Source organism: Camelina sativa, chromosome 11 (genome assembly GCF_030686135.1).
Source record: "Camelina sativa cultivar CO46 ecotype springtype chromosome 11, ASM3068613v1".
In the NCBI taxonomy this organism is placed as follows: Eukaryota; Viridiplantae; Streptophyta; class Magnoliopsida; order Brassicales; family Brassicaceae; genus Camelina; species Camelina sativa.
In genome coordinates this window covers 30448877-30462713 of record NC_141890.1, presented here as the reverse complement: position 1 = coordinate 30462713, position 13837 = coordinate 30448877, and the positions used below count along the sequence as shown (strand labels likewise).

The 13837-nt window shown below is 38.2% G+C and overlaps 3 protein-coding genes across 5 annotated transcripts; all 3 read right to left on the bottom strand.

Moving 5' to 3' along the window:
- Nucleotides 1-44: 44 nt before the first annotated feature.
- Nucleotides 45-2670, bottom strand: LOC104724459 (zinc finger CCCH domain-containing protein 59). 2 transcript variants are annotated; one of them, XM_010442951.2, is made up of 6 exons: nucleotides 2532-2670; nucleotides 1204-1870; nucleotides 1007-1108; nucleotides 759-911; nucleotides 490-669; nucleotides 45-405 (listed from the first exon to the last, which is right to left on the bottom strand). In XM_010442951.2, the coding sequence occupies exons 2-6, from the start codon at nucleotides 1867-1869 to the stop codon at nucleotides 169-171; spliced, it is 1338 nt and encodes a 445-aa protein (XP_010441253.2). In that variant the 5' UTR covers nucleotide 1870; nucleotides 2532-2670; the 3' UTR covers nucleotides 45-168. The 2 variants fall into 2 exon arrangements, with proteins under 2 accessions (XP_010441253.2, XP_010441252.2); XM_010442950.2 differs by lacking the exon at nucleotides 2532-2670 and having other exon boundaries at nucleotides 1204-2089.
- A 131-nt stretch (nucleotides 2671-2801) lies between these two features.
- Nucleotides 2802-6877, bottom strand: LOC104724458 (uridine/cytidine kinase UKL1, chloroplastic). Of its 2 annotated transcripts, none has more exons than XR_015571062.1 (14): nucleotides 6403-6757; nucleotides 6070-6161; nucleotides 5892-5961; nucleotides 5646-5764; nucleotides 5377-5473; nucleotides 4950-5029; nucleotides 4459-4653; nucleotides 4294-4377; nucleotides 4149-4209; nucleotides 3893-3968; nucleotides 3665-3758; nucleotides 3523-3595; nucleotides 3338-3420; nucleotides 2802-3196 (listed from the first exon to the last, which is right to left on the bottom strand). XR_015571062.1 is itself a non-coding variant. In XM_087471787.1 (14 exons), exons 1-14 carry the CDS (start codon nucleotides 6584-6586, stop codon nucleotides 3041-3043), a joined length of 1449 nt encoding a protein of 482 aa, XP_087327913.1. In that variant the 5' UTR covers nucleotides 6587-6877; the 3' UTR covers nucleotides 2802-3040. The 2 variants fall into 2 exon arrangements, 1 of the variants encoding a protein (XP_087327913.1); XM_087471787.1 differs by having other exon boundaries at nucleotides 3908-3968; nucleotides 6403-6877.
- Nucleotides 6878-11541: 4664 nt separating this feature from the next.
- On the bottom strand, nucleotides 11542-13392 carry LOC104724457 (uncharacterized protein At3g27210-like). Its single transcript, XM_010442948.3, has 4 exons — nucleotides 12834-13392; nucleotides 12524-12637; nucleotides 12210-12293; nucleotides 11542-12126 (listed from the first exon to the last, which is right to left on the bottom strand). Exons 1-4 carry the CDS (start codon nucleotides 12946-12948, stop codon nucleotides 11735-11737), a joined length of 705 nt encoding a protein of 234 aa, XP_010441250.1. The 5' UTR covers nucleotides 12949-13392; the 3' UTR covers nucleotides 11542-11734.
- Nucleotides 13393-13837: the final 445 nt, after the last annotated feature.

Genomic DNA, 13837 nt, shown 5'->3' with positions numbered 1-13837 from the left:
ATTCTGAGGGGTATGAATTTGAAGATATTACATTAAAGCAAGGATTTTGAAATTAAATTTAGTGAATTTAATTTTGAGTCATTACAAACGAGAACTCTCTTTTTAACTCTTATCAATCAACCACCAATCTATGTACAAATTAAATCATAATTCATTTGTCAAAAATGACTAAACTTTTGGGCCAGCAGCTAAACTCCATACACGCAAATTCCCTCCCTTGTCTCCACTGAATAGCAATCCTCCAGGACCAACTGTGAGTGTGCTGATCGTGTCCGTAGCGAACATCTTTCCTCTTTCTTCAAAAGATGGCAGGTCGTAGATGCCAACTGTTCCATTTTGGTATGAGCAGAATATGATCGGTTTGGCCTCTGCATCGTGCATCCCACAAAGAGCATGAACAACACTCTGTTTCAAACAATCATATATGCTTTTTGTTAAAACCAAGTGTTGTTTTTATGAAGAATGGCGTAAGTGTAAACAAATCTTTACCTGTTCTTGTCTGCGTGTATGAGTAACTTTCAAAACATCATTTTCAGAACAAGCCCAAACTTTAATGGTCCCATCCAAGGAAGACGATATCAGACACTTGTCCCAACATAAGAGTGACGTGACAGTGTCGGTATGTTGTTTCAGGGTCATTATACATTGCAGGGTGTTGAGATCCCACACCTGGCGAATCACAGGAAACAGAATTGATTGGAATATTCATTCGAAATAAGATTAAAGCTGAAACCAATTAGTAGCAGTCAGATTCTTACCTTTATTGTTTTATCGACAGAACCAGAGTATAGTAGTTGACCTCCAACAACAAAACAAGTGACTTCACCACTGTGATGACCCTCGAGAGATGTGAGGTATTTGAAAGGATCAGACTCAGAGTCCGTAGCTTTCCAGACTGATATACTGCCAGACTGCAATTCCAAAATAACGAAAACGAACTTATTTAGAATCACCAAAGAAGCAGAGAAAAAACACATGTGTACAGAGATAGAGAGATAATGCTTACACTTGTTCCAGCAAAAAGCATTCCATTTGCAACAGTCATTGCATGCACTTGACCAACCACCCCGTCAAGATGTAAATCTTTACTGGTTTGAACATTAAAAGCCTGCGGATTGTATAAACAAAAACGTTAACACCATAACCAACATAGAATTAAGATAATAGAAAGCATAATTGAGTCAAGAGGCGCCTTAAGCTAACCTTTACAGCGTTTTGCAAGCCAAGGAAAACCCATGGGCCTTCACTGATTAGAGATCCTGCTGCTGCCTGGAGGTTGATGGTATGTACACACTGACCAGTATGGCAGTCCCAAATTCGCAATGTACCATCGCCACTGACTGAAAATAGTTTATCTGAACCCTGAGGGAGGGTGATCCCCTTTATATCCTTCCTGTGTCCTTCAAGAGCAGCTACCATGGCCAAACCAGGGAAACAAGACCAAGAGTGTAAGAACTGGCACTGCTCACCCCTCTTGCAGTTTCCAGCTTTCCAATACTTGCATACACTCTTTTTAGGACTGCTGTTAGCTCTCGACACCGGACCTCTGGTGTCTGAAATAGGTGAGCTTCTTGGCCCATACGCAGCATTCTTTCTCGGCTGATTTGGCACAGAAGAACATCCTTTGCCTAAAATTGGTGGTTTTGTTGACCCATTGGCTTCATACTTCCTTGGCCTGTTGACCTCTGGAGGTTTGTACTCTTTTGAGGTCCAAACCAGATTCCTTGACAACTTATTTGGACTTTTCCTCATTGTACTGTCATAAGGGGCGTAAGGTCTTCTGGAAACTACATCCGCTGCGAAATCCTGCTGTCGCTTGACTCCAAAATTCCTTCCCTGTGAGTATCTCCTAGGCGCCTCGTAATTCATACTAAACATTGAGAAAATACCAACTTTAGAAGACTGAACCAGAGAGTCGAGCACTGTTGCTTCATCCATGATGATCCATACATAAAATTTCAGAAGGGTAACAAGTCCAGAAGCAAGGAGTCTTTAGATTCCCCACTCGTTGGAAGTAAGAAGAGAATCAAAAGCACCAATCCTCTGACTGTAACCCCAAATTCAATCCAGGTATCATAGAGCACCACGTCCACAGAAAAAAAACCCAACTAAATCTCTAATTTCAATCACCATTTAGAACTCTAAACCTAAATACCACTAAAAACGAAAGATCTCCACAATTCCAAACAAGCCATAGTCGAAGAACGATCGATCATCCGAGTTTCCAGTAGCAGTAGGAAAATCATCACGAACAAAATCGACAGGCTTCGATGATTTCGAAGTATCAAAACCCTAATATACAACAACGAAAAATCCCCAAGAAGCTTCCGACGAATGTACAATAAGAAGAAAAACTCGGATCCATCATCCGAACCCTAGCTTTCCCTCATCCATAACGGTGGAAACCCTAAATTTCTGGGTGTCGATGCGAAAAGGAGGATCGAGAAGACGGAGAAACCCAACCCAAAGTGAAAGCACGCAGAAGACATCATCATAATCGCGGAGAAAGCGTAGTCGAAATAGAAGCAAACCTGAGTAGAATCTGGAGATATCTTCGATTAGGGCAAGAACGCTTTGCAACTCGATCGGAGAGAGAGCGAAGAAAAAAGGAAATTTTGAGACGGAGGTTTAGGTCAAAAAAAAAAAAAAAAAAAGGTAAAGAGTCGAGAATGAAACAGAACCCTCGGCTTCGCAGGTGAATGGTGGTGTATTTATAGAGTATTGTAGATGCTGGATGAGCGGTGGGAATTACGCCATAATTTATTATTGGGCTTAGCTTAGGCCCATCAGTCGTGAGTCCATTTATTGTTTTGTTTTAAATATTTTTTAATCTTTATTTAAAAAAATAATTTGGGTGCAGAGAGATTCATGATTATCATAGGACAAACAAATATTAATGGCACAAGCTTTATGTAGGTTCTTTTGAGACGAGACATACTACAAGTTCCTCTAGTGTCTCTAGTCATAAATTTAAGCTAGTAGGACCACCAAACCAATGCGTCTGTTTTCTGCTCGAACCGGTCAGAGTGTTGAGTGGTGACTACTGATCTTCCTCGTCGGTGCCGAAGTAACGATCGCCAAACTCGCCTAAGCCCGGTATAACTCGGAACTCTTGGTTCAGACCCTGGTCTATTTCAGAGGTCACTATCTTCAATGCTGGAAAACGTTTGCAGACACAGTGGATTCCCTCCGGCGCCTGTCAAAAAGCAAGGCCATCAGCCATCATGAGATAGGGAGAGAGAGAGAGAGAGAGAGAGAGAGAGAGAGAGAGATCTTTAGCTTCTATTTTCACGGAGAGAGAGAAAAAAAAGATCGATCTTTAGCTTTTTGCACTCACCGAGATAAGGTTGAGGAATATAATGTGAGCTTCAGGTACTCCTTTCTGTATGAGTAATTCAATGGCTTGATTTGCAGAGTTACCTTTAAGAACAAGCAATGACAAAAGCGACGGATTAAGAGAAACAAAAATCCATCAATAAGACTAGAATAAATATGTGCAACGTAAAGAGACTGGTACGGTACCTGTGGCTAAGACAGGGTCTAGAAGCAGGACATGGCGTTCAGAGATGTCGTGAGGAAGCTTCTCATAAATAAGCTGATTTAAACGAGAAGAGAAACTTAAGAATTCTTGTTAATAAAAAGAGCAGAATATTAATTAACAGACCTGTTTTCCATTGTCGCCATCACGGTGGATGAGAATTTTCCCTATTTTAATTCCTTTGCAGCAAGCGCGTAATGCATTTTCCATGCTTTCACCACTAGGAAAAGCATACAAAACAGAAAAATCTTAGGAGAGATATGAAACTGAAAACAAGTAATTTATGCCTTCAATGATGTAAAACAGTTGGAAGAGTAAGCATCTTATCATATCAAACTTAACCAAATAGAATACCTTTCAAAGGCTCACCTTCGAATAATTGAGACCCCACAAAGCTTCTTGCAGAAATCAACACCGGTATATACAGCTCCTGGTGTGGAAAAGATCAGAAGTTTAAACAAGTTTAATGAGAGCTAACTCTAAATAATATGTGTGGTATCGGTAAAGGCACACAAAAAAAAAACTTGTAGATCCACGTTAAGGAGATGGACATCTAATGACCTAGTTATATAAGAAAGAGTATACAGTATTGTTACAGGTCATGCATTACCTGTTGGAGTAACTACTTGTTTCTCAGTGAATGGCAAATGACCAAGACCATGCTCCACGACCTGAAATGAAACCGATATTAGTTAACATAAGAAATCCTGAAAGCTAAGTGACGTTGAAAGAGAAGACATAAGGCAGAGAACTACCAGACGAATGAGTCGATCTGAATAGAATACAAAATCATGCTTTGATATGTCCTTCTCCCGAATAAGTGTATGCATGCCTCTTATCTGCAATCATGATCCTATAGTGAAACCATTTATATAAACACAAACCATCAAAATCAAGTATCAAAGAAAGAGAGAACATACCTGAAATGTTGACTGGATGACATAAACATTTGGGTAGATTTTGCAGAGATCATGCTGCCCAAGTTTTGTGTGGATATGTTGCGTAATCAAATCGACTGCAACGTGATTATCACCTCCTCGAGGTATGATTACATCAGCATATTTCTTCGTCGGGAGCACAAAGTCATCAAATGCCGGCTTCACAAACTTTGCATACTGTAAATGAACATAACATCCTCAGAAAAAAGTTGAACACATGGGAAGCTTAGAAGATTCAAATAAATGTTTACAGAGGACCATCTCAAAGGATGGAACAAGAACATATAGAGTTCTCTAAAAAAATAACAACAGTAAGAAGGAGAAACCAGAGTAGCAAAACAGTACAAAATTTTCATGTGTTGTTAGCCAGGTCCCGTATTCAGAGAAATAATAAAGCCACACTTAACTAAGAACTAAGATAGATGAAACTTATGCTGACCAATCCTACAGTATAAATAGAAACGAGGACTAACCTGTTCAAGCACAGAAATGACATCCCTACCCCTCTCAGCTGTGTCACGCCTGATTCTGCGAGCAAGCCTTACATCAGCATCTGAAACCATATAATAGCTTAAGATGAGAACTTTAAAAATGTTAAATAGATTCCAATTTGACTATTTCAATAGCTTAAAAAAATTAAAAGCATTTGTTCTATAGTCAGTGGTTAAAGGATGATATAAATGGACACAGTGAAAGAACCTATCAAGGCATCAGCAACAGAACAGGAGATGGACAACTTTGATTACAATATCATTTCCGCAGTATACAAAACTAATAAGTAATAAGGTTGTCAAAAGAGTGAAAGACGATGAGTAGCGCAGGATATATGCATGCTTTGGGGAAACGAAAAGACATAGCAGTTGATTGAACTGATTAACTGAAGATAAAGTTGGTGATTACCTGTGTCAACAAAGATCTTCATATTCATCAGATTCCGCACTCGTGAGTCATGGAAGATTAGAATCCCTTCCAAAATTATAACATCAGAAGCATTGACCTGACAGAGGGTTCCAACAGATATTAATATGATAAATAAATGATTGTCACCAACTGCAACACAGGAATAAAGTCAAGAGGTGCTAACAAGTACGTGAAATAAAAAAGAGAAACAGATCAAAAGCCAGAATAATAGGAGAATCAGATCAAATGGGGCATAGTAAAGTATGCACCTGACGAAAAGTATCAGATCTACGTTGATGGGTCTTAAAGTCGTAGATTGGAACTTGATAGGGTAGCCCGCTCTTGAGAGTCTCAGCACAATGCAAAAGCTGCTCATTGTCAAAGGCATCTGCAAAAGAAACAAAAACACAAGGTGATAGATTAACCAAATGCTGCCATGTACTGAACCTCACTGGTCTTAGGCCAAATTAAAAACAGTGAGAAAATTCAAGAAAACCCCCATTAAGATAGTGTACCGGGATGATCAAAGTTGTACTCTTGCGCACGCTGCAACTCCTCCGATGTCAAACCACGGTAAAAGGAATCCTAATCAACAACAACAACAAAAAAAAACATCAATTCAAACTATATATGATGTGAATCTCAGCCAAATCAATACAAAAGAAAGTGGAACATTGAAGTAAAGAATCAAACCTGATTAACTAGAACAACACGTTGGTCATGAAGCTGCTGAATTATCATATCGCAGACCGTAGTTTTGCCAGAAGCCGTACCACCAGTAACCCCTTTCAAATGGCAAAATCAAACAAAAACGTCAAAAAAAAAAAAAAAAAAAAAAAACTGAAATTTATACAACTTGTGTTAAATCCTGTAAGCACAAAATGCTACCATAGACAAAGGATCAAAACCCTATATTTAAAAACGAAATCAAATGCAGTAGAAACTCCCAAAATTCAAGAGAGACAGAACCCAGTTCCCCAAATTCGATTAAAAAACCTAAACAACAGGGATTGAGAAAAAAATCACCGATAATGAAGGGTTGTTTGGGAGCGTCGGAAGCAGGAGAAGAAGAAGAAGAGACAACTGATCGGAGATGAGAAAGTGAAGAGATGACGGAGGAATTGGGTGGAGAAGAAGAGTGAAGACCGGAGAAGTGAGGCCCTGATGCCTTCTCCATCGCGTAGTCTATCGAAGAAGAATCCTCCGGCATTGAACTCCGATGAATCGGTGTTTGCAGAAATTGGATTTTTATGTTATTTTGTTTCCGGCGAAGAACCAAAGCGTTCGTGCCGTAGTGGAGACACTGACAAGTAACAACGGAGGAATCTGTTCAACGCAAATATCAAAACCTTTGTCTCCCTCTGACTAAATTGATATTTTTATTTTATAATAATGTTTTTGTACTTTTATTTAGTTTATTGCAGTGTTCAACAAAGCGCTAGGCAGTATGTAGGCGGTGACCTAGCGCCTAGCGCCTAAAACGCTTAGTCGGGATCTATACAGTTTTTAGGCGGTTTAGGCGTTTACAACATAAAACATTATATATATATATATAATTATGTCAAAAAATATGTTATAAAAATAAAAAAATTATAAATTATAAATAAAAGTAAGAAAAATACATTTATTTAAGTTATATTAATAACATATAAATGTTTATAATTACGTATACAGATATAAAACATAATAATTTAATTACATGTAATTTAAAAATCAAATATATATATTAAAATAAAATTTATGTAATTTTAAGCGGTTTCGGCGGTCATCTAGGCGTCAGCTGAGCGCCTAGCGCCTAGATGGCGCCTAGGCGGCTGCCTAGACCGCTTTCTTGAACACTGGTTTATAGGAATGAATCTTACTATATTAAATGTTGTGTTAATTTTAGGCATATTTTTAACAACTTTTACATTTTTAGATTTATATATATTTATAGTTACATAATTTTTTGTACTTATTTTTAGGATTTAGGAATAAATCTTATATTTTTGGTTAATTTAGGCTTATATATTTTATACTTATATTATATTTTTGACAATGTGATATGTGCTCCACCAAATTGTGGTGATGATAATTAAATAAAAGTAAAAAAAAAAAACTAACAAACACCATTCTAACAATTTTTGAAGTATTTCATCTCTCTTAGACTTCTCATGAGTACTTCTCCCGATGAAATAGATAAAATTACTAAATTAGGTGATTTCGTCGTTATCGTCATCCTCGTGCTCATTGAATCAAAACTGATATTGTTTCATAGCGCTTTTAAAACTGTTTCGATTTTTAGTTGTCAAATATGGCGGAAACCAAATAATCCATTACTAATATACCAACATAGTGTAAGGAGTAACAAACAAAGCAAGATGGACCTTGAAGACAAGAAGCCCATTGCAATTTGTTTGTTACTCCTTACACTATGTTGCTATATTAGTAATGGATTATTTGGTTTCCGCCATATTTGACAACTAAAAATCGCTACAATGAGGAGTATGTGCCACCTGAACTACCAACTGCTCTAGCTGCTATGGGAATCTCAGAGGATGAGCAGCATACTGGAAACGAATGGCTACCAGATAGTGGTTCAACAGCTCATATCACAAACTCGACATCAAACCTGCAACATGCACAACCATATCAAGGAAACGACTCTGTGATAGTTGGAAATGGAGAATTATTACCAATCACTCACATTGGCTCTGTTCCTCTTCAGACTCTCTCAGGTAAATACCTTCCTCTAAACGATGTGCTAGTTTGCCCGAATGTCACTAGGTCACTTCTCTCAGTATCTAGGCTTTGTGATGACTATCCCTGTTCTGTTAAGTTTGATTCTGATGGTGTGTGTGTAAAGGACAAACATACCAAGCAGCTCCTCACAACAGGAAGCAGGAGTAAGGATTACTATGTGTTGAATAACCCTGCAATCAGTGCCTTTTACTCCATGAGAGAGCTTGCTACCAGTGATGATGTCTGGCATAATCGTTTGGGGCATCCAAATGCAGAGATTCTTCAACACCTCTCCTCAACTGCTACTATTTCTGTCAATAAACGCACCAACAAGTCATGTGAATCGTGCAGGCTTGGAAAGAGTGCTCAGTTACCTTTCACTTCTTCTATTTTTGTAGCTACTAGACCGCTTGAGAGATTACATTGTGACTTATGGGGTCCTGCTCCTGTTACTTCTACTCAAGGGTTTAATTACTATGTTATCATTGTCGACAACTTTTCCAGATATTGTTGGTTTTATCCTTTGAAGAATAAGTCTGATTTCTACTCAGTTTTTCTCCTGTTTCAAATACTTGTTGAGAATCAGTTCAGTCAGAAAATCAAGATGTTTCAGTGTGATGGGGGTGGTGAATTTGTTAGCAATCAATTTGTAACTCATCTCGCAAATAATGGTATCAAACAACTAATATCATGTCCTCACACACCGCAGCAAAACGGTCTAGCAGAAAGAAAACACCGGCATTTGACTGAACTGGGACTTAGCATGATGTTTCAGAGTAAGGTTCCACAAGCTTATTGGGTTGAGGCGTTCTTCACAGCTAATTATCTCAGTAATCTGTTGCCAACTTCTGTCCACCAAGTTTTTAAAAGTCCTTATGAGGTTCTGTTTGCAGCAAAACCAGACTATTCTCATCTCAGGGTCTTCGGTAGCACCTGCTATCCTATACTGCGTGCTTACGGCTCCAACAAATTTGATCCTAAGTCGCTCAAGTGTGTCTTCCTCGGCTACAATGAAAAGTACAAGGGGTACATATGTGTTTATCCTCCAACTGGTCGGGTTTACATAAGTAGACATGTTCTTTTTGATGAACATGTTTATCCTTTTGAAACAGACTACTCTGCGTTCATTCCGCAAGCAACCACATTGTTGCTCACTGCCTGGCAACAAAGCTTTCTGTCTCCACCTGTTTCTGATGCAACAATTATCCCATCATCCCAGGATCCTGCACTAATACCTGACTCTGCAGCTCCTGCTATGCATGAGCCTGCATCAGTCTCTGTTGCTCAAGACGCTACTCACTTAGAACCAGAATTACCTGCTACTCCTGCGGTTTCTCCCTCCTCTCTTGATCGCACTGACACTGATGATAGTACCTCATCCATCTCTGATGAAGAACAATTTTTTACAGCTGATGATTTTCCCCCATTTCAAGCTCCTATAGTCAATGATCATGCTATGATTACAAGGGGAAAAGATGGAGTGCGTAAACCAAATCCAAAATACGCTCTTCATGCTACTCATACAACGATCAAGGAGCCAAAAACAATCTCCACAACACTAAAACACCCGGGTTGGACAGCTGCTATGGGTGATGAATATGAGTCTTTTGTTGAAACCAACACGTTCACGTCAGTCCCACATACTCCGAACATGAATGTTCTTGGCTGCAGATGGGTGTTTCGAACAAAACTTAAAGCTGATGGTAGCTTAGACAGACTTAAAGCTCGCCTTGTAGCTAAGGGTTATGACCAGGAGGAAGGCGTGTACTTTCTTGAGACATATAGCCCTGTGGTTCGAACTGCCACAATACGTTTGATTCTTCATGCTGCAACAACCTTGAATTGGGAAGTCAAACAACTAGATGTGCAAAATGCGTTTCTCCATGGGGATCTAAATGAAACAGTGTATATGAAACAACCTCCAGGATTTGTCGACAATGATAATCCTTCAAATGTTTGGAAGCTTAACAAAGTTGTCTATGGTTTAAAACAGGCTCCCAGAGCTTGGTTCGACAAGTTCAGTACCTTTCTGTTGAAATTCGGATTTGAATGCAGCTTTAAAGATCCCTCCCTGTTCGTGTATCTCAAAGACAATGACATCATCATATTGTTGCTGTACGTTGACGACATGGCCTTAACAGGCAACAATAAAGCGTTGATCAGTGAGCTTCTACATTGTCTTAATCAGGAGTTTCGTATGAAAGATCTGGGAAGGCTCAGTTATTTTTTGGGCATCCAAGCGCACTATCACTTTGCAGGTCTGTTTCTCAATCAGCATAAATATGCAGAAGACCTGCTTCTCGCAGCAGGTATGGCCGATTGTGCTCCAGCTGCTACACCTCTCCCTCTTGAGCTTCACAAGGTCAAAGGTCAAAATGACGTATTTGATCAACCTACACTTTTTCGAAGTCTTGCTGGCAAACTTCAGTATCTCACCCTTACAAGACCAGACTTACAGTTTGCTGTCAATCTAGTTTGTCAAAGAATGCATACACCAACTGTTGCAGACTTCAACTTGCTCAAGAGAATCATCAGATACATTAAAGGAACTGTCGATTATGGTGTCAATTTTTCCAAGGATGCCGACTTCACTCTGAGAGCCTACAGTGATAGTGATTATGCTGGTTGTCCAACTACAAGTCGATCCACTGGTGGCTTTTGCACCTTCTTAGGAAGTAATCTCATTTCTTGGTCTGCAAAGAGACAAACTTCCGTTTCTCGTAGCTCCACAGAGGCGGAATATCATTGTCTGTCTGATACAGCTGCAGAGGTTACTTGGCTAATGGATCTTCTGGCGAATATTGGTATGCCTGCTACTAATGCACCTGAGTTATACTGTGACAATTTGTCTGCAGTATATCTCTCTGATAATCTGACTCTGCACAAGAAAACTAAGCACTTTAAGGTTCACTACCACTATGTTCAAGAGCAGGTTGCAGATGGCTCGCTTGTTGTGTATCACATTCCTTCCGTTCATCAACTCGCGGATATTTTTACTAAGTCTCTGCCACTTCAAGTGTTTAGTGATCTTCGATACAAACTTGGTGTGGTCAGTCCTCCCACACAAAGTTTGCGGAGGGATGTTAGGAGTAACAAACAAAGCAAGATGGGCCTTGAAGACAAGAAGCCCATTGCAATTTGTCAACTTGCTCTTGTTACTAACGGAAACAAAGAGGAAGCAAGATATGTTCCATGTGCCTTGTACCGTACACTGCAACCAGCTCACACTACAGTCCAAGTGCAGAACAGATATGCTCCTTTAGCATCATCAATAGTTTGTTATTGATAGGGACACTTGTCAGAGATTAGCCTTGTCATCTTTGTAATCATTAGGGTATCGTGTATTCTACTATAAAAAGGACACTAGTTGTAACTTGAGCTTTAACGCAATGAAGATATATTTTCGAGCCGCTACTCTGTTTCTCTCTGTTTCTCATTGCTAGCTTTCACATAGAAAACATGTTTGTATTTTCATTAACAAATGATCCAAAAACTAACTTTTAATAAATCATAAATATGTTTTCTTCATCTAAATCAGTGCTTATGTTTCCATCACATCAATCAGCAAATAACATGTAAAATTACCATAGGTGAAAGTTATTCGATTTCTTATAATCAAACATCCAGACTTTCAATCTCATTTCACATGAATTTTTTTCTTCTTCTTTCTCTTCTCCATTAAACTTCCTTTAAAAGACGAGAATCTTGGAAGACAACGATGATGATAATTCAAAGATTTAAGATTCTTCTTCTCTTTTACAGAATTTTCAATGATTTTGAGCTCATCAGAGTGATCACTTGATGATTTTTTACTTTTTTCACTTTGGTTTTCCGATGACTCTTCGAAAATTTCCTCTCGTCCTTCTCTTATACTGTCTCTAAACAGTTCACCTAGTTTCTTCCTCCGCGGTGCTAGAGAATGCGAAAACGATACTCGAGGTTTCTCTCCTTCGAATAAAGGGTTTTGAAACCGAGGAAGATTCTCCGAGAAACTACACTTTGGAGTGTTTCCAAGTGATGGAGTAAAATCTACATAAACCAAATCTCAAATGTTAAGTTTACATAAAGATATCAATCAAAGTTATATTGCGGTGTAATTAAATGTAACAAACCGCCATTAACGCTGTAGAAATCATCTTCAGAATCAGATTGCAGCCATTGATGTGATTCAAAAAAGGTATCATCTTTACTACTCCCTGACACATTGGAACAACTTACACATTTCAAGGCTTCACTAAAATAAATAAATAAAAACACAATTCAAATATAAGAAATAAAAGCCAATGTTTGGAGAAATCCGATTAAGAATTCATAGTTATAAAAAGATCTTAACAAATCGTTACTATATATTGATGGAAACGTTAAGTAATTATGATAGTATTGTATGACTAAGGAAATAAATAAAAAAGATTATGGAAACAAGTACCAAAGCTTCTCTTAGAAGAAGAAAACGACCATCGAGATTTCACTTGATGAAAGCCAGTAGTATCCACCGTCGTTGGAGTAGCCACCGGAGCTAAATTCTCCTTTACCGGCGATTCTGAAGGTAAAATATGAATGAAAGCTCATCATATATACGTACGTAATGAAACGAAATCGTGTATACATATAACACAAATTAAAGTTATTTTATATTTGATTATTTTCGTAGAAACCCTACATGATCCCTCGTTAGGTCGATATAATATTAAGTACCCTATAATAATTCCAAAATCCGAAAATAGAAAAAGTAATACCAGAAATTCTCTTAGTAGAGGAAGACAAAAAACTTGGCTTGTCCATAACACCACCGTTCTCCTCCGCCGTCTCCGGCGAAATATTCACCGGAACTGAGTTGTGGCGTATCATCATAGTGGGAAATTTCACGACCTTCTACTGACGGACGCTCACGTTCCAAATTTAAGACTTCGATTAAAAACACACAACACTTAATTAAAAGATTTGATTTACTCGTGGAAAACGTTGACACGTCAATAATGCCTCGCACGCATGTTAAAGAAATTGGCCGGCCGATGATTCATCGAATTAGTCGGAGAAACGTTGTAAGAGTTCTATCCACCTATGAAGATATTATGGAATCAATCAGCCTTCCACGTGGCTCAATCGGGAGAGAAAGAAGATGTTGTTTTTGTTTCACTTCACGGTGGTCTCGTGCGGTTTCTGTCTCATTGGAATGACGTGGCTGTTGTACATGTAGAGCAAGTCTTTCTTAATGAGAAGTTTGGCTGTTGTACATGTAGAGCAAGTCTTTCCTAATTATTAGTTTGTTTACTTATTTTTACTTTCTTTGAATGTGAAAGTGAGAAAAGACGTGAATTGAAGTTTTTTGTTTTTCTTCAGCGAAAGACGTGAAGTGAAGTTATTTACAGAAAAAGAAAAGATAAAAAAGTTGTTTACGCCTTCGCTGTAAACGTGAAGTGTGTTTAATGTTTATCTTTTAAAATACGTGAAATTTTCAAAAATTGAGATAACTATAAGAGCATGTCCATTAGTCATCATCAAATTAGTGTCTCTAACTTTTAATAATATTAAAAATAATACTAATTTTAAGTTTAGATCTTCATTTTCTTGATTTTATTTTTTCTCCACCCATTAGTTATTCCTAAATATGAGTGTCTTATATAATTTTTATTAGAAATGTGTTTTAAGTATATATATATATTTTTTTTTTGTCAAAGAGCAATTGCTTTTTCATTAAATAACGTTTGATACATCAACGGTTGAGATAATTAAAGCCGAT